Below are 20171 nucleotides of genomic sequence, written 5' to 3' on the forward strand. Positions count from 1 at the left end.
TGGTCAAGCATGACTTCCCCTTGGTGAAGCCATGTTGACTGCCCCTCATAACCCTCTTATCCTTGATATGCCTTAAGATGGCACCAAGGATAAGGTGTTCCATCACTTTCCCAGGAATGGAGGTGAGGCTGACCGGTCTATAGTTACCCGGGTCCTCCTTCTTGCCCTTTCTGAAGACAGGAGTGACATTTGCTTTCCTCCAGTCCTCAGGCACCTCTCCCGTTTCCCAAGACCTGGTAAAGATGATGCAGAGCGGTCTAGCAATGACCTCCGCCAGTTCCCTCAGCACCCACGGGTGCATCCCATCTGGACCCATGGATTTATGGATGTCCAGATTGCTCAACTGGTCTCTAACCCATTCCTCATCGACTAAGGCAGACCGCTCCGTTGACCTATCTTCATCTGAGGTCTCAGCGGTACAGGGCTCTTCAGGACTGCCTCCGGCAGAGTAGACAGAGACAAAGAAGGCATTAAGTAACTCTGCCATCTCTGTATCTTCTGTCACCAGGGCACCCGTCCCGTTCATCAGCGGGCCTACATTGCCTCTGGTGTTAGTTTTATCTGCCATGTATTTGAAAAAGCTCTTTCTGCTGTCCTTGACCCCTCTCACCAGCTTTAATTCCAAGGAGGCCTTAGTCATCCTAGCTGCCTTCCTACATCCTCTAGCAGCAGCCTTATATTCCTCCCAAGTGGCCAGCCCCTCCTTCCATGACCTGTAAACTCTCCTCTTCCACTTGAGCATACCCAGCAATTCCCTATTTAGCCACGCAGGTCTCCTGGCCCTCTTCCTTGACTTCCTACGTGTCGGGATGCTCTGATCTTGAGCTCGGACAAAGCAATCCTTGAATGCCAACCAACTATCTTGGGCCCCTTTACCTTCAAGCAGCCTTGCCCATGGGATTTCCCCTAGCAATTGCTTGAAGAGGCCAAAGTTTGCCCTGCTGAAGTCCAGGGTTGCAATTCTACTTGCTATTCTACTGGTCCTACCACACAAGATCCTGAATTCCACCATCTCGTGGTCGCTGCAACCAAGGCAGCCCTCAACCTTCACTGCTTCGACCAGACCCTCCTTGTTAGTGAGGATGAGATCCAGCAGCGCACCTCTCCTGGTTGGCTCATCCACCATTTGCATGAGGAAGTTATCATCCATACACTGGAGGAACCTCCTGGACTGCAGCTGGGTTGCCGAGTAGTCCTTCCAGCAAACATCAGGGAAGTTAAAATCCCCCACGACGACCACGGCCTGTGACTGTGAGGCCGCTCTCAGCTGCCTGTAGAAGGCCTCGTCAACTTCCTCACCCTGATCCAGTGGCCTGTAACAGACCCCCACAACAGTATCGCCCCTGCCAGCCTGCCCCTTAATTCTCACCCACAGACTCTCAACTCGCTCATCATCTGTCCCCGGACAGAACTCAACGCATTGTAGCTGCTCTCGCACATAAAGAGCAACCCCACCACCCTGCCTGGCTGGCCTGTCTTTCCTGAAAAGGACATAGCCCTCCATGACTATATTCCAGTCATGTGAGCTGTCCCACCACGTCTCTGTAATTGCCACCAGGTCATAATCTCCTGACTTAACACAGGTTTCTAGCTCCTGCTGCTTATTTCCCATACTGCGCGCATTGGTGTACAGACATTTCAGGGAGCGAGCTGAGCACACCGATTTCACCCTAGGATTATAGGAGGCCTCCCAGTCTTCATCAATTCTGGAGTGCTGCCCCACTGGGGCAAGCCCAGCTACAACCCCACCCCCTTCAAATCTAGTTTAAAGCTCTCCAAATGAGCCCTTCTAATTCATGCCCCAGCATCCTTTTGCCTCTGTGAGATAAACCTTTCCCACATGCCATTGTCCAGACTGGTGCCCTATAAAACCAGCCGTTATCAAAGAATCCAAAGCCCTGCATGCAGCACCAGTCTCGAAGCGAGTCGTTTATGGACTGAATTTTACCATTCCGTCCCACATCATCAATGGAAGATGGAAGTTTATGGTTATAACAGAAATTAAAGAGAGCTGCAGCTGTTACCTGCAGAGCAGGTTCGTGTAGTCTCCTGCTTGGCATATAAAATGGTGTCCAGAATTCACTGTCTCTGTAGAGAATACCTATTTTACCTACAAAAACTCTGTAAGGGAAAGAGATGAAAAAACACACCATCAATAGAAAAGAATCTATAATCAAAACAAGACAACAGAAGCACACAAAATTATCAAGTGAGCAAAACCACAATTGCCAGCTTGAGTCAGAGATTTTATTTTGCCATGGCCATTTTACATTTTAGCTTCCTTCATAATCCTCCATCATAGCCTTTGCCCTCCCTCTATATAGAGGAAAAATAGGACTTCAGTCCTTTAACCAATTGTATATTACGTACTTAGAAAGCTGTAAAAAGTATAAAATAATAGTTCTGACTGGAAGTTCATCATGGTGGGAACGCTTTTCTTGTATATGACCAGACCATCTTAAATACATTATAAAAAATAGAACTGGCATGTCTCTTCTCTTTCTTTTTGTCCTTTTTCATGATGTATTAAACTCACTGATATCTGAACAGTCCACAGGTGTTTCCTTCAATCTGAGTCCCACTTTTAATTTCTGGAATCTTCTTAGGTCAGGCTTGATTTATGATATATTTGTCTTTCTCATACTCCTCAAAATATTCTGATTTTGAATGAATAATCACATTGGAAGTCATGCAGTATTAACAGAACTGGGTCAGGTCATGGGATTTGTACCTTCACTTACTAGGAAGCAAAATGATCTTTAGCAGTCTGGGTGATCTGCTGGTAATATATTCCCTAATTCAGTTCAAGAGGTAGATGTGCTGCAGTCATTCATTTAGGTTTTGCATGTGGAAGAAAATGTAACCCACATTCTTGCTGTGGGTTACAACCTATTTTAGGAATGCCTTAATCCAGCTGTAGCTAAAGAAGCAGTCTTTTCACAAAGGCTTCCATAACATTTTATGTTAACTTTTTCTCTCCTGTGTGTGCATGGTGGTTTCAATTTTTATTTATTAGGAAAGGTTGCATATAATGTTCAGGTTTTTTTTTTGTTTTGTTTTGTTTTTTTTTTAAACTTTGCTCTGAATGTCTGTCTCAAATGTATCTTCACCAAAACCTTTAACTTTCATGTGCTTTGTAGGTATTGTTCTGTTGTGTCACGCAGTTGACAGAAGTGACAAACATGGTCACCAGATGTGGACACTTCAGTACTTGGAATTGTTAATAGTGTAGTCTACAAAGAGAAGAAACGTTTCTGCTTGACATTAGCAGGAGGGTTTTATATTATTATTTGGATTTGGGAAAGGAGATTATTAAAACTGGGATATATCCAGGTGCTCTGAAGCTAACCCTTCTTGCAAAAAGCAAAACATGCTCTTTTATGACTGAAGGTGATCAGCAATGATTCTGCATTTCAAATAAATGCATTTTATATGAGAACATGATACTTTATTCATAGAAAGACCAGCCTTGTGTGCTTGCAAAGTGTTGCCTTTGTTATTCACTGGGAAGAAGTGACACTCACTGGCCAGAATATATAGTGCCATAAATTAAGTGAATTTAAAGGGTCATTTGAATGGTTTTAATGTGTGTTTTGGAAATGGGAAAAAAAAGAGAGAGTCTTAACACATAAATACAGGAGGAAAGCAGAAATTAGCTGGAAGTTACGAAACTTGTAGGCTATAGTAGTAGCCTTTGGACAGTTCTACGTCCCCTAGTAAATAAATGGCACCAATTGTCTTCCTTTATACATCCTTATGCACGTACATCTTGGCACTTTGCATCACCTCTTCTTGAATTTTTCTTTTACAAATTTGGTTACTTTCACTAAAGCCTAATAGGGAATGTGGTTGAACATGTAACGATAATACCTGCAGAGTATGTAGAAATCCTTCTTTGATTTACTGAAATTGGAAAAGGCGAAAAGGTGTAAAGTGCACTGTCATTGTCAGTATCTTAGAAAATATTTAGTATATGAATTACCCCTGGCTTTTTATTTGTTACTGGTGAGAACTGTAAAAGAAAGTGTGAAAGGAGGCAGCTGAAATGGCAGGGATCTGGAAGAAGTTAAGGGGCTGTACTCACGAGGAAGCCTTCTATACCTTTATACATGTATTTTGCATAGAGATGAGAACTGTGACAGTGGTAGGAATGGAATATCAGTCTCATAAAAAAAAAATGAAACCAAGAGACTGATGAGTTGCAATAAGTTCTTGATACATTTATGCTTTAGTTGTTTGATGTGGTTATTTCAGGGACCAGCAAAGTTCCTGCTTTCCAGTGAGTATTGACTGGAGGATGGTCTGAGCTTCAAGAGATCCAAGTTCTGCATGCTTTTTACACTGTCCTGGTGTATGAAAAAGTCTGTACACCTCTTTGTGTCTCTGTATTTACCCATCACTGGGATTGCTAATTGGAAGTAAAAGTTGTCTGGGTAAAGAAACTGCCCGATGAGGCACAGCATCCAACTGAGTGGGGTACTCAGTGCCTGCGAGGGCTTCTGAGAACTCACGTTCTCCACTCATACTAGATATATGAAGAAAAGGCAAATCTTACAGCTGGTTACCTCACTATTACATCTGCAATTTCTTTACAGGGAAAGCAGTGCTATTGTGTTAAAGAAAGGCTAAAGATTTGCATATTCCTATGGCTAGACTTTTCTAATGTTGGACCCTAGCAATACACTTATGCTGTAAACTCCTTATCAACTTGTTATTCTCCATTTGGAAACGACTCTCTTGTGTTCAGTGTGTCTTCTCGCCACTTTGCTCTGGTTTTCTTTTTTCTTGGAGTATTACTCTTAAGGAATATTGCCTATTGCAAGAAAGTGGGACTTCTGCCCCCTCTGCTGGCTGGCTCATCCTTTGTCAATGTAGCGGCTCAGTTAAGCAGCATACCAGTTTTATTATGGCTTGGACAGATCTCTGTACCCCTGTAATGTACCACCATTTCCAAAGAGGTAGACCTGTGGGGCTGGAAGTATAGCTGCTGGATAATGTACCTGGAAACCTGTGTATTGTTGAAGTGAAAGAAGTAGAAGGACTGGGTAACGGACTGTAACTAGTAAGTCATGAGAAGGTGGCTATGATCTGTCTCATGCTAAAAACGATGCTAGCCTTGACTAAGATGTGTTATCTGGATCTCTTTTCTCTTGCAGCCTTATTTTTCCTAAAGACATTTCAGCTCAGAGTATTTGCCATTAATGAAGAGCTAGAAATCATTAAGATGCCCACCACAAAAACATTTCTTGTTGTTAATGGTATCAAAAGTGGTGAAACAGCTTCCTGAATTAGAGAGACTGAGAGAAACCAGATTTTAATTTTCAGTAACCATGATAGACTCTGCATAACAATCTTCCTGCTGTTCTTTCCTATGGGTTTGTCAGGGAGTAGCAAGGCTGGGGCTACTCTAGAAAAGTAAGTGAACCGGGAGAAGAGTCTGACCCTAACATAAGGAGGGACACTGTCCTTACCAACAGGGTGCTGGTTGTAATGCACAGCACCCAAGTAGAGTGGGCAGAGCAGGGTGCTGATAACAGGGTCGATTGGCAACTCCAGATTAGCTGGACAGGGAGTTGATCACATATTTACTGTGATTTGTATCAGCAGCAGAGCACTAAAAAAAAAAAGCTACCTGCAAGAAGAGCTCACAAACACACTTTATGAGACTGGTTTTCTTAATCATTCTGTCATTAAATGGCATGGTAGCATGGACTTTAATCAATTAGTTCCTTTTCTATTATATCCCTGTTATTATTATTTTTTTTCTTTAAGAAGGAAGGCTATATTCTGTTTTGTGTTAAATAGAAGTAATATTTTAAATCCTAAATTTTGCTTTGTACTGAAATAAATCAGCAAGGTAAAGCTACGAAAACAAAATGTTTATTAAGGTGATGAAAACAAAAATGTACCACTCTCTCACCAAGGTAGCTACTGTTTCAGTGTATTAGAGATGTACCATTTCCTACCCATCACTTAAGGTTTGAAGGAAGACTAAGAGTTCAAATAAATAACTTTCACTCCTGTAGCTGACAGAAGTAATTACAAAAACCCCTAAGAATAGAACCTAATCACACAAATTACTGAGATGAGTATTACACAGAATTTTGTGCAATCTTGTTTTCTGCTTTATAGAAAACTGTAACTATAAACTATGTGTACTTTGACTAACTCTTCAGTAACTACACAATCATTATAACTTGATGAAATATAACAAGGGAAAGTGTAGAGTCCTGCATCTGGGCAGGAACAACCCCAAGTTCCAGTATAGGTTGGGGAACGACCTGTTAGAGAGCAGTGTAGGGGAGAGGGACCTGGGGGTCCTGGTGGACAACAGGGTGTCCATAAGCCGACACTGTGCCCTTGTGGCCAAGAAGGCCAATGGCATCCTGGGTTGTATTAGAAGGGGGGTAGTTAGTAGGTCGAGAGAGGTCCTCCTTCCCCTCTACTATGCCCTGGTGGGACCGCATCTGGAATATTGTGTCCAGTTCTGGGCCCCTCAGTTCAAGAAGGACAGGGACCTGCTGGAGAGAGTCCAGCGCAGGGCAACTAAGATGATTAAGGGAGTGGAGCATCTCCCTTATGAGGAAAGACTGAGGGAGCTGGGTCTCTATAGTTTGGAGAAGAGGAGACTGAGGGGTGACCTTATTAGTGTATATAAATATATAAAGGGGGAGTGTCACGAGGATGGAGCCAGGCTCTTCTCAGTGGCAAACAATGATAGGACAAGGGGAAATGGGTACAAACTGGAACACAAGAGGTTCCACTTAAACTTGAGAAGAAACTTCTTCTCAGTGAGGGTGACAGAACACTGGAACAGGCTGCCCAGGGAGGTTGTGGAGTCTCCTTCTCTGGAGACATTCAAAACCCGCCTGGACACGTTCCTGTGTAACCTTATCTAGGTGTTCCTGCTCCGGCAGGGGGATTGGACTAGATGATCTTTTGAGGTCCCTTCCAATCTCTAACATACTGTGATACTGTGATAATGTTACAGTAAATAATTGGTAGAGAACTTCTGAAAGTACAAATAGGTGTCAGAAGCCTATGCAGGGGGAGGATGCTAAAGAAATTGTCAGGAAGTGAATGAGAGAAATGAGTGAGATGATTATGGTTTTTAGTGAATGTCCAAGACCTGTGTGAGGTGCATTTTCCTTCCTGAATAACCCTTAAAGAGATGCAAGAAGGTTAGGAGCAATGTCACCTGTCATCCAGTGACACCCCTGTCCCAATTCTGGCAGTGGCCAAGAGCCATCAGAGGACCTTTGCCACTGCTGCACTGTATGCTCAGCCTTGCATGTTGTTATTGACTGAGCTATGGTGTGCAAATCTGAATCCTGGTGTGCTAGGGGATGGCCTTGCCTATGCTGTTCTGATCCTTGGTGCCTGGCTAATGGAATGGCTCACTCTTGCTCTTCCCTGATATCTGTGTATAGATACACATATAGGATCATAGAATGATAGAATCAACTTGGGTGGAAAAGACCTTGAAGATCATCAAGTCTGACCTTTATCCAAGGTGTACTGCCAAGTCCACCACTAAACCACACCAATGAGGGCCTCATCTACATGTGTTTTGAACATTTCCAGGGATGGTGATTCCACCACTTCCCTGGGCAGCCTGTTCCTATGCCTGAGCACCATCTCTGTGAAGAAAATTTTCATAGTATCAAGTCTAAACCTCCCCTGGTGCAGCTTTGAGTGTTACCACTTGTCACTTGTTACTTGAGAGATCAAGTATATACTGTAGAGTGTATATATATCAATACCTATACTCTATAGTGTGTATATATTGCTGTATGAAGTGCATCTGTAAGTAAATAACATGCCTATTCATATACTCATATCTGTATACATGTATATAGATATCTATACACAGTTATTTGTATTTATTTTCTATTTTCTTGTATTGGGTGGGGGTGTGAAAGTGCTGGCAGTGGAAGGGGTGCAGGGGCCACCTGTGTGAGGAGCACCCAGGGCTGCCCGGTGCTGGACACAGCCAGTTCCAGCTAGCTCTGACTGACCCACCACATGGCATGGCTGAGCCCTGCAGCCGTGGGTAGGGGGGCTCAGGGAGAAAACCTTTAGGAAAGGACAAACCCACACCATAGGCTGTGAGGGGAGAGGGGCAATACCACTGTGAGAAACTGCACTGCAAGCACCAAAGGGAGAGGAGCAGGATGAAGGCATGGGGGAGCTCCAGGCTCACAAGCAGGTTCCCCTGCAGCCCCTGGAGAGACTGTGCTGGAGCAAGTTTATTCTGAAGGACTGCAGGCAGTAGAAAGACCAATGATGGAGCAGGGGAACAGTATGAGGAGGGGCAGAGATATAGTGTAAGGACAGACTGCAACCCCATGACCCTATGTTGCTTGGGGGGTGTGTGAGAGGGGAGGTAGAGGAGAAGTTTTCATTTTCTTTGCTTCTATCTGAATCTATTCCAACTGGCAATGATTTAACTTAATTTTTCTCAAGTTGAATCTCTTGAGGGCAGAAAGAGGTGAAGGGAACAGGCGAGGTGACTGGAAGATGTACTGGACTTTGGGACAAGTGAGACACATGGTGTGCAGTAGGGGCAGGGCAGAGCTTCCCCCACCATTAGGGTGATGGCACATATCCCTGCTCATGCTGGGTCAAGGTTGTCTTCATTCTGCCTTTGTCCTCTGCCGAGCTCCCTCCAGTGCCCTTCACATGCTGTCAGGGTTACAGGGGATGCAGCCAAAATCTTCATCCGATGTGGCTTTCGGCCTGCCCTGTGCTATGTGCAAGACCTGACATTTGAGTTCATGCTGAGTATTCTGAGATTCTTGTAGGCTTGTTCCTGAGCCTGCCCAGGCACCTCTAACCAGTGGCTCTGCCCTCAGGTTTACTGACTGAACTCTTGGTTTGGGGTCATGTGTAGACGTGATGAGGTGAATTCCATCTCTTCTGGTACACTGATTAAAACGTTGACAAGGGGCAAGTCTCTGGATGGACTCCTGAGGAATTTGTGTTGTCACTGGACTTCATGTTGAACATCAATTTCCTATATTTTTCATGTAAAAGCTATGAAAATCACACTAAGTGTAGATAGTGTGTTTATTTCTGTTGAAATCTCACAACATTAATAAAATAGCTATCAAGGCTCTGTCTTTTGCTTTGAAGTTCTTCAACAAACCCTGTCAATAGTGTTTATCTTCTTCAGAAGGGTTTCACACTGGAAATAGTCTCATCACATGCAGGACTATTAAGGTTTTAATTGCTGGTTTGGGAGTTTGGGAGTTTAGGAGTTTAGATACAGCCTTTTGGCATGGAATCAGAGGAAATGACAGCTGGAAGAGCTGGTACATGAGAAGGAATGTTTCTGGCTGTTAATAGGAGTAATTTCTGTTTCCTTACTTTTCTCTTGCTTTCTGCATGACCTTAAAAGATGGTGAAAGCTGTGGTGCGAATACATCAGAAGTCTGTCTTTTCTGTCTGTTCGTCATAGTTCTTAATTCAGCAGTTGTTTAAATGATTAGCATGTTACCAAAGGTGGAAAGATGGCCAAGACACTATATACAACAAAGTAATGGGTATTCTACCAGCATTAAAGAATTGAATCAAATAGGATTCAATGACACATTTTGTTTTCCAATTCTCATGACTTTCAATTTTTTTTTGTTTGTTTTTTGTTTTTTAACTGTTCTGGGGGCAGGAGTATATATTTTGAGACTTCTCTTTATTTTTTCTTTATCTGAATGTGAGCTTTGCCTATTGATTCAGCTGTGTTCAGCCTTCCTGACATTTTTATTCCATGTTTCTTAAAAATTATCAATTGCAAAATGATTATATTCACTTAACTAGGAAGAACTAACTTCTTAAACACAAAGTACTTGCGATGAAAAAAGTTATGTGAATGAGAGCTAAAACTAGGTCTACATCCAGATTTAGTTCAAGTTGATGAGTCACTAAACACTGTTTTCTTTTTACAGATTTCTCTCTGTGCTGATTTGTTTAATATTCAGCGTCCTATCTACTATAGAGCATTATTCTGAATTTGCCACTGGAACCCTTTTTTGGATGGTAAGTGAACTTTGGGGGGAAGACTTTAATGTTTTACTAAATTGCTTCAGGTGAACAAGGGAGATAATCTCATGCAAAACATGCTACCAGGACATTTAAAATAGTACCTACTTTCCTTAAAGGAAGCTCATAGTATAATGGAGATGACTATGTTTTAGGTCTGTAAACTGTGAGAGTATTTGACAGCTTTTATAATACTTGTTTTTCTTAAGGTATGAAACTGTACCCTGTAGCTCTTATACTGGACAACTGGTGTTCATCAGTCTTATGCAGTGTGGAACAGGATATTCTATAGTACAGGAATGTATATTTTTAAACATATCTCTTCTAAGTCTATGGTAAAAAAATTATGAAGAATCATGCTCTTCAGAAGTGTCAGGATCTTGGGGGTAAGTGATGTCTGTCAGTGTAATTTGCCAGTATATAGAACAGGGAAGAAGAGCTTCCATCACAATTCTATGCATCAGTGATTTGGCCTTGAAGCTAGCTAGCCTTCTTAACTGTTGCGGCTGTTAGTTTTTTGCCTGTAATTGACTAAGCCATCATTAGGATCACAGAGTTATTTTGGGATTTTGATTAATGTTAATCCTAACAAATGTTGCTTCCCTTTAAGCCATATTCAGTGTCAAACAAAGTACAGTATTCTGCCAATAATGTGTAATTTTCTCAGATACATTGAAAGATGTAGAGTGATTACAGGTCAGTATAACTACCACACACCCAATACAGTAATACTGGCAATGACTTGGTGCTTAGCTGTTTGCTTTTGTGTAGATGGTATATGCATGTATATTTTGTCCACATATTGTTGGACAAAAATAACTAGATGAAGACAGATATGTGGTTCACATAGTGCCCACGTAGCATTTTTAAGTGATTAACAAATGAATCATGCATAGTCAGTGACGGAGCTGGAACAATTTCTTGGTCACCTGTGTTACAACCTTACCTTAAAGATACCTCTCTTGAGTTTATTTTCCTCTCTTCTCTTTCCTTAGTTTCATTCATAGAAATGGCCAGCAGAGAGGTTAGATGTTGTGCTGGCTGCTGTAGATTCCCTTGCCTAGAAAGCATTTGTCTTATGACTGAGTTTTAGAGTTTGCTCTGAAAGAAGTTCAATTGCAATGCTTCAAAGATTGCTCTTATGGCTAATTAAATTATTTCTATTTCATAAAGTTGTGAAGTTTCTTGTTTCTAGTAGCTGAATGGTTAGACTCCTGCTTGTAGCACTTCTCCCTACCTTTACCTGAAGGAATTTCAAAGTGCATCTCCCATTTTACTCATGAGAGTGCCAAGACCACAAAAGCTTAGAGATCATTGTTCCCTCTACTCTTTGTAGTAGGTCACTACTCTGATCTACTTCATACGATAGTTGACCATGTAATCAAGAGAGTTTCATCAAAGGCATGAAGACACCTAGAGAGAAAAAGTATTCTTTCCATGCCACTGTGATCTCTTGAAAGTGTTTGAGAACAGTGGGGACTGCCAGTGTGATGAGAAACAAAATTGGACTAAAACATCTATTAGATCAAGTTCAAAATGAAATTTATTTGTTTGTCTCCCGGTTGAAAGAACCTGCAGTTCTTTGTATAGCCCTGTTAGTGTGTCAGTAGCAGATAAATACTAGTATATGTGGTATTTTCCCACCTGTGAAAAAAATGCTTTTCATTACATTAAAGTAGATTAACAGTTGGGAAAAATCAACTTCAAAATCATAATGTTGAAAGTTGGCAAGGCCTGACAAGAAGGATATCATTTATTACTTGTAGACACTTAAATGTTTTTGCATTTTCTTATAAATGGTGAGATGATGTGCCAAATACAATTTTAGATAATACATGTCACTGGAGCAGATATGGCACATTAGTAACAAATGTAACTGCAGATGTGTCCTAAGCCACTAAAGTCCTGTATTTTAAAGACTTAGTTTTTTTTATGTTCTTAGTACATCTGTGTGGTGTAAGATAATTTCTTTTCAGGTGTGAAGCCTGTCATCATTCAGATAAGCTATGTGAATATACCAAGGAGAAAATTTCATATCAGTGTGTCCTTCCAAAGCAGTGTTTGTAGTCAGAATGGAAAAAGGGGGCCAAAAAAGCCCCAAGCCCTTACTCTCCTCCTTCCCTCTCTCCCCAAGCATATGTTTTCAAGTCTCTGAAAATTCAAATGAATTCTGAAGGAAAACAGTATGGCTCTCAGGCCCTGCATTTTAATGTTAAGGCCAGTCTGTCATCTTCGAGACTATTGAAGATGTCTTGTAGCCATGGCTTCTGATACATGCTGATGCTGTGCCTCCACAAATGCTGAAAATTGCTCTATTTGATAACCTTGCTTGAGCTTGAAGAAAACTTCTGTTCTTTACATTCGTGAAGAAAACATAACATGTAAATCTCCATTGGATCATCATTGTGGTAAAATCAGTGTACTTTCATGGTAATAGGACTCGTGAAATCGCATGTCTTGGACTTGCTGTCATTTGAAGGAGGTTTTTGTACTTGCACTACCCATTTTTTTGTGTATTCACTGCTGCTATTGGGAGGGTTTTTGTCAGCTCTGTCTGAGATACTCTGATTTAATTTTTCCATATACATACATGGTATGATCTTTGTTAGTTCCTGGTTGGTTTTGTTTTCTCCTCTGAGTATTTAACAAGACAGCAAATGAGGGAAAAGACAGGGACGTTTGTGCAGTGAATCATGCTGATGAACACCAACAGAATAGATAGTGAAAAACATAGTTTCTCTTGATTATTTTATACTTGCAGAAAGAAGCTTAGAGTTTAGATTAGTGTTTAAAATGGATCACAAGACTTCTAGGTAGAACAACAATGTGCATTTCATTTCACAATCCACAAGTCTTAAATGCATTTGCAGTAGTTTTTTATTCATATTGCTACATAGTTTCCCCTGCTTGCCTTGGTCCTCCTCCATCTGTGCGGTTGGGACATTTTTTCACTTCTGCATTCATCATTATTTAGGATCTGCTGTATGAGAAAGTTCTTGTACAATGTCTGGGGAAACAAGCACAATGGAACAGGCCACAGTGGTAGATAATACATTTGCAACACTTAAGGCAGTATTCCCTTATCATCTTCCTTCTAAACTTGCACTGCCTGCTCCTCTCTTCAGCTCATGCAGATGTTGAACTTTCTGAAGCAGGAAGGGCAAATAGGGCTTTCCAAAATAATAGTGGCCACTTTAGTTAAAGATTGCATCTCCACTTGTCGTAGTATGCAAATACTGGCTCTCACAGAACTCTGCAACCATTTGCCTTAGTGTTTTTTTCTTTTCATATACGCAGAGAATAATACAGGTTGGAAGTGACCTAAGGAGGTTTATAATCCAACCTCCTGATCAAAGCAGGTCAGTGCTGAGGTCAGACCAGGTTGCTCAGGGCATTATCCCATCAGGTCTTGAAAACCTCCCAGGATGGAAACTGTGCAGCCTTTCAGGACAGCCTGTTCCAATGCCTGACCATCCCCCATGGTGAAGAAGGTTTTCCTTATATCCAGTATGAATCTCCCTTTTTCGAGTTTTGTTTTGTTTTCTTTCATCCTTTTCCCATGGTCTATATTCTTTCAACTTCTTGCCATGCACTGCTGTTAAGAACCTGGCTCCACCCTCTCAATAACCTCCTTGTATGTATTGGGAAACAGCTGAGAAGTCCCCCATGCATCTATTTCTCCAGACTAAACAAGTCAAATCCTCTCAGCCTTTCCTTGTAGGAGAGGAGCTTGTGGTCCAACACCCTGAGCACCTTGATGGCCTTATGTGGAATGCCCTCCACTTTAACAAAGTGTTTCTTGTAGTGGTTTAAAAAACAGGAGCAGTATTCTAGGTGCAGTCTAATGAGTGCTTAGTAAAGGGGATAATCACTTCTCTTGTTTACCTGTTGTTAGCTTTCATCACTTTGTTGCGTTTGGAGTAGATTGTCTTTAAAAACCTGCTAGCTATCCTGAACTTGCTGACCTTTCAAAGCTGTCTCCCATAGGATTCCAGCTATTAGTTCCCTGAAACATTGGAATTTTGCTCTCCTGAAGCATAGGATCTTGAATTACATTATTTTTTGGGTGCTACATCCAAAGTATTGCCATTGATTATCAAACCCCAACTATTTTTTCCATGTATAGCTGAACAGCAGATCCAGCTGTTTTCATTCCCAGTTGCCCACTCCATACCTATATCTAAAAGTTACTCTTGAAACACTCCAGAAATCTCCCACATTGCTTGCATTTCTCTGTATTACTTTTTGAATAAATATTACCTGAACTAAAGCCCTCCATAAGAACCAGGGAATGATCTAGAAATTTCTAGCTGTTTAAAGAAGTATTTGTGTGCCTTCTTACCCTGATCACACAGTCTGTGACAAACTTCCACCATGATGGCACCTTTAGTGGCCTGTTACCAGATCACAATTTGGTGCACTATATGCTTAATACTTGGCTTCTGGAAGAAGTCTGTCATGCCTGTCTTTAAGTCCTCTGTCTGATGTCCCTGTGCATTTCTTCCAGTATCTCATGCCCTAAACAGGGATTAAGATCCTCCATTTTGATCACCAGAACAACTTAGCAAAGCTGAGCAGTGTACTGAGCCAAAAGGTCAGTGTGAGGGATGATGATGGGCAATTCTGTAACTGGGACTGCTGAAAAGAGAGAACTTACACTATTGCATACTAAAAACAAGTAACTCTGCCCAGGATGGTGTTTATGTGCTTGAAATACAGCCTCACAAATCATCATGCCATGCCTAAGTACCAGAAAGTAGATAATCAGGATGTATGATGCGTTCTAAGAGTAACAGTTTGAGGGTAGAGGAAGGAATGTGGCTTACTTGCTTTTTTTGTAGACCGCATGGTAAATCCTGTCACCAACAGCTGTGTGAGCATCAGAATTTTGGAAGTGGTTTAAAATTCCTTTTAAAAATAGATTAATACTTTTGTTAAAAACAGGGAAGGAAAAAACCTGTTTAAGAGTTGTCTTTTTTTTTTTTTTTTTCTTTCCTACTTAATTACTCTCTGGACACTTTTGGCACTCATGGAAATATTTTTAAGCGTTCATTTGCCTTTTTAATAGCTTCTTCCAAATACAAGTCAAGTACAGTGATTATGTGATTTCCTACAATCAGTACTTAATCTTGAGTCAACACAGTTCATTTTCTGTCTTTGGCAGAATTGACTCCTAATTATTACTTGTTTTTATCTGCTACCTTCTGAATGGTTTTCATAAGTGCTCCTTAAACACTGTGTGACTAAGTGCAGAATGAGTTTCTGATTCCTGCCTGATCTCACAGTTGCATCTGCACGAACTTTTCTGACAGAAACCTGGCTCTTGAAGAGCATTCATCCTGAAGAAGGCAAAACCTAACAGCTATCTTTTTGTTCCATCATCCTTACCTGAAAAATTTCTTCCTAATATCTAATCCAAATCTCCCCTCTATCAGTTTAAAACCATTTCCCCTTGTTCTGTCACTACATGCCTTTATAAAATGTCCCTCTCCAGGTTTCTTGTAGGCCCCCTGTAAGTACTAGAAGGCTGCCATAAGGTCTTACCAGAGCCTTCTCTTCCCAGGCTGAACAAGCCCAACTATCTCAGCCTGTTTCCCTAGGAGAAGTGCTCCAGCCCTCTGAGCTCTGAGAATCTTTGTGGCCTCCTCTGGAGTCCCTCCAACAGGTCCACATCCCTCTTGCGTCGGGGTCCCAAGAGCAGGATGCAGGACTGCAGGGGGGGTCTCAAGAGAGCAGAGGGGGACAATCCCCTGCCGCACAGTAGCTAAGGAACTGAAATTAAAAATTAAAACAAAAAAAGTTTAGAAGTATTTTACTTGAAGTTACAATGGAAATTTTTATTTTTATTTTAAAAAATTATGCCAGAAAAGGAAAATATACCATGTTTTCAGGAAACTATGCATATATTTAGGTCCATCTATTTTTTTCAGGCTTCCTTCATTGTGTTACTTTTAGGTAACATTTTACTGTTCCACTTTGTTCCAAATTTTAATTCCTTAATATATACAGTTATCTTTTAATCTTACTCTAAGATGATACTATTGAAAAATTACTTCTAAAAAATTGCCAAAGCCTCTTGTATAGAATTTAGCCTATACAGCAGGAGGCTGTAATATTTTCTTAAAGACCTGTGTGTCAGTTTTGATTGGTAAGTGGCATCTAGATCTTTAAGGATATGGCATCAAAAATAAGCTATAAAGTGGGCCAGGTGTAATTCCTCCTTGGAGTGTTGATCTGATTGCATGTTTTCATGGTTAGAGGTCATATATTTTTCTACCAGGAGAGGTCACCATAGTAGTTTACAAAAGACTGGGTTTTATTTTTATTGCAAGACCTTGCAAAAAAAGTTTCTTAACTGGGAGTTATTTCACTAATTGTGCTGTTCTAAAAACAAGAATATATATATATATTTTTAATCATACTCATGATGCTTTTACATACTAAAAGTAACAGCATAATAAACCATGACTTTGTATAATGACAGTGTTGTAGGTGAAAAGGAAACTTTTTACTTTATTTTGATCCTAGAATCACAGACTGGTTTGGGTTGGAAGGGACCTTAAAGCTCATCCAGTTCCAACCCCCTGCCACAGCAGGGACACCTCCCACTAGACCAGGTTGTTCAAGGCCTTGTCCAACCTGGCCTTGAACACTGCCAGGGATGGGGAAGCCACAGCTTCTCTGAGTGACCTGTGCCAGTGGCTCACCACCCTCACAGGGAAGAACTTACTCCTAATGTCTAATCTAAATCTACCCTCTCAGTTTAAAGCCATTGTCCCTTGTCCTGTCACTACTTGCCCTTGTAAAAAGTCCCTTTTCAGATTTTTTGTAGGCCCTCTTTAGGTATTGGAAGGCTGCTGTAAGGTCTCCCCTGAGCCTTCTCTTCTCCAGGTGAAACAAGAATACCGAGAGTGTTCTTGATTTTGAGGAAATAAACTGGTTTTACTATAGATCATACTGTTAATTAAATTTCTACTTCTATGCCATGATGTATTTAATGTTGTGATTATTGTACTTGGAATGAAGGAGGAATAGGAAGTACTGTTTATCTTAATGTTTGTCTGTGTGCAGAGGAGTTCTCACAATGCATTTTGTGATATTTGTGTAGTGTATATTGCCTGTGTAACAGTAGGTGTTAATGAGGTGTCCAGGGCACTGACAGGTAAACTGCCTTAGTAGAAAAATACCATTTATACTATGGAAGATTTAGACTATGTTAGTGTAGAATACATCTGAATGAAAATAACCACATGACTCAAAAGCTTTCATGATGTTATTTTATTCATTGTAATCTAAGAGAGAAGAGGGAGAATCCCTGTTGCTTTCTGATGTTCATGTTGGTCTGTGGGAAGATGAATAAATAGATCAGGAAAATTATGTTAATACAATGTAAAGCCTTGTTAAAACAGATATGGAGTATTGCAGATTAAAAATATTAGGAAAAAAATTGAGTCCACGAGTCTCTCAACACATTCCATAAGCTCAAATTGTCTGCTAAGTGATCTTGCTAAGTTGCCACAGTGTTTCTGGAATCAAATATAACAGTCAAGCTTCTCAATGTGAATTATAATACAGTGATTCTTGTAGATTATATTAACTTTTTGCATTTCTGCAATGCAGTACAAAACGTGTTGGATGATAGTTGTGTGCTTTTCAACTAAAAATAGAAATTGTTGTGCACTAAGTATGACAGAGACAAATTAACAACTCGTAATGCTGTTAGTCAAATTTTACTCACTTCTTACTCTAGCTCTATAGAGTTTTCTGTGCAAAGTGGTTTCAGAATGTGGCCCAAGACACCAGAGAAACATATCTTTCTTGGGAAGGAGAGGAAGGTGGAGAGATATATGCAGGATTTTTCCAATTCCTGTCCTCGAAATTTTGGGACCTTCCCAAATCAAAAGGTTAAAAACCATGGATATGATTATTTACAGTTCTGAAGTGGATATTCACATTGGATAGATTCCAGTCCAGGAGCAAAGCTAAACCCTTCTCCTTCTACCAGAGGTGGTCTTTTCATGTCAGGCTTCAAGATGTGCTTTTGGGGAGCTAGAAGGCTCCTGTGGAATACTGGTGGATATATAGAGAAATTAAGAACTGAGAAATAAACCACTAAGTTCTTGAATCTTCTTGATTCACTGTTTGATTGTGTTTGCCTTAGCGAGATCTTTCTGAATTAGTCAATTCTAGAAAAAAATGTCCTGCTCAAAAATCATTGAGACTGTAATTAATTTCCTTTGTAGAAAAATTGGCTCCTGCCTAAACAGAATTAAAACTCCAACTCGCCCAACTCACTCGGATGGTAGTTGTCATAGGTAATGTGACTAAAGCACCATGTGCTTTCATCATTAGTGTACAACTTCATTCTTTACAGGAAAGACTAATGTCAATAAAGATACTCCTCATATGAAGTCAGCAAATTCAGCGTATTTTTCACATGTGCATGGATTTTATTTATTTTTTTTAAAATGTTAAATAAATTACAGACTTCCAAACATTAAGTGCATTGGCTTCATTCAGACATGTAAGTCTGAATAAGCAAATGATACTATAGGACAGTTAGTGTCTGACATCTGTTCTTCCATATACTGGATGTTATATTTTCACATATGATGTCTATCATCTTTATGAGAGCAAGCACAATGCTAGGAAGTACTTTCAGTATCAGTAGGTTTTCATAGCATTTGAGTAAACTATTAAATTAAACAGGTGACTAAATTGATATTTTCAAGTCTAAGGACTGGAAAACCTTGAAGACAGGTTATCAGATTAAATTCTGGACGTAAGTACACGTGTGCAAACATTTGGACTATTAAAGCATTATGCCTACTTCTGAGGCTTCATTGTTTAGAGCTGCCATTCCTTGATTGAATCTTCATGAGCACACACTATTCATTTAGCTATCCCACTTCCTCCTTTTACCGGAGCACCTAAATATTCCAATAAAAAAAGTGAAGAGAGCCTTGTGTGTGCTCTCTACCTAAAACACAGCTGCAGCTGAGAAAATACTTGTCTTTTTCATGTGTGCACTTTAATCACTTCAACCAAACCCTTTCCCTTCTCCTGCTTCCCCGGTTCAGTTATCCGTAACCATACTGGAACATATTGTAAATTCCAGATTATATATTTCACTTACACTCCTGTGTAAAATGTTGATTTTCTGTGTTAATGTGAGCATTTTTTTTCATTTGGTCATTGACGACATTCTTGGTAAAAAGTTGATGGCTTTTCAACAAGAGTTTCTTTTTTGACTGACTGAATTAGATATGCATGGAGCTTATTTTCATGCATATTTCCCTTTAAGCTTATTTATTTTATATTTTAATAAAATTAATAAAATGGAGTTAGACTGAGAATAGCATTAATGTGATTATGTAGTATTTTATGATTATGGGGTGGGGAAGACTTCTGCAGTGGCTAGATTTAAGAAAAAAGAAAAAAAAGAATTCAAAGCTAAAATGAATTTAAGGGCTTCCACCTGACTGGTCAAAATTATAGGTGTGTGTTTTGGGTTTTTTTGCCCAGACAGCAGGGACAAGCACAGAAAAACGGAATGCTGCTACTGACTTTAGCAAAGTTATTAGACAGTACGAGCCCAGTTTAAAATCATAGAATCATAGAATGGTTAGGGTTGGAAAGGACCTTAAGATCATCAGGTTCCAACCCCCCTGCCATGGGCAGGGACACTTCGCTCTAAATCATATCACCCAAGGCCTCGTCTGTAATTATATGTCAGTTCTTTATGTGGCTAGGCAGTTACTGCGTATAAAATACTTTACTGAATATTACCGTGGCAATGTAAATTGCCAAAAGTATCCTTTACCACTAACAAAACAGGGAGAGACTAACATGTAAGTATGAAGAATCTGGTCAGTTCTGTTGTTCCCTTACTCTATGCTCCACTTCCTGGCAGATAATTCGAGTTGCAGTGCTGCCTAAAAACCTTCTCTGCTGGTACATTTCTCAATACAGTGTGCCTTTAGCTGTGCTTCTGGAACATGTTCAGTGCCCCAGACAAAAGACGATGCTCTGTGCTTTTCCCCACCTGTTTCATGTTCCTCCAGTGGGTCATGGCAAATGTCCTGACAGTTTATGGCAGCTGTTGTGTTCAAAGGATACGCAGCATTGCTTTC

General features: G+C 40.5%; 1 protein-coding gene across 2 annotated transcripts in view; it reads left to right on the forward strand.

The window, feature by feature from the left end:
* Nucleotides 1-20171, forward strand: part of LOC133214875 (potassium voltage-gated channel subfamily KQT member 1-like) — a 486013-nt gene that overhangs the window by 19325 nt on the left and 446517 nt on the right. For both annotated transcript variants that reach the window (XM_061358248.1, XM_061358237.1), the window contains exon 3: nucleotides 9945-10035. In XM_061358248.1, coding sequence (XP_061214232.1) covers nucleotides 9945-10035 — 91 coding nt within the window. The remainder of the gene's footprint in view (nucleotides 1-9944; nucleotides 10036-20171) is intronic.

Source organism: Neopsephotus bourkii, unplaced genomic scaffold (assembly GCF_033783945.1).
Source record: "Neopsephotus bourkii isolate Nb327-2 ecotype Australia unplaced genomic scaffold, CSIRO-AGI_Nbou_v1 NB_107, whole genome shotgun sequence".
In the NCBI taxonomy this organism is placed as follows: Eukaryota; Metazoa; Chordata; class Aves; order Psittaciformes; family Psittacidae; genus Neopsephotus; species Neopsephotus bourkii.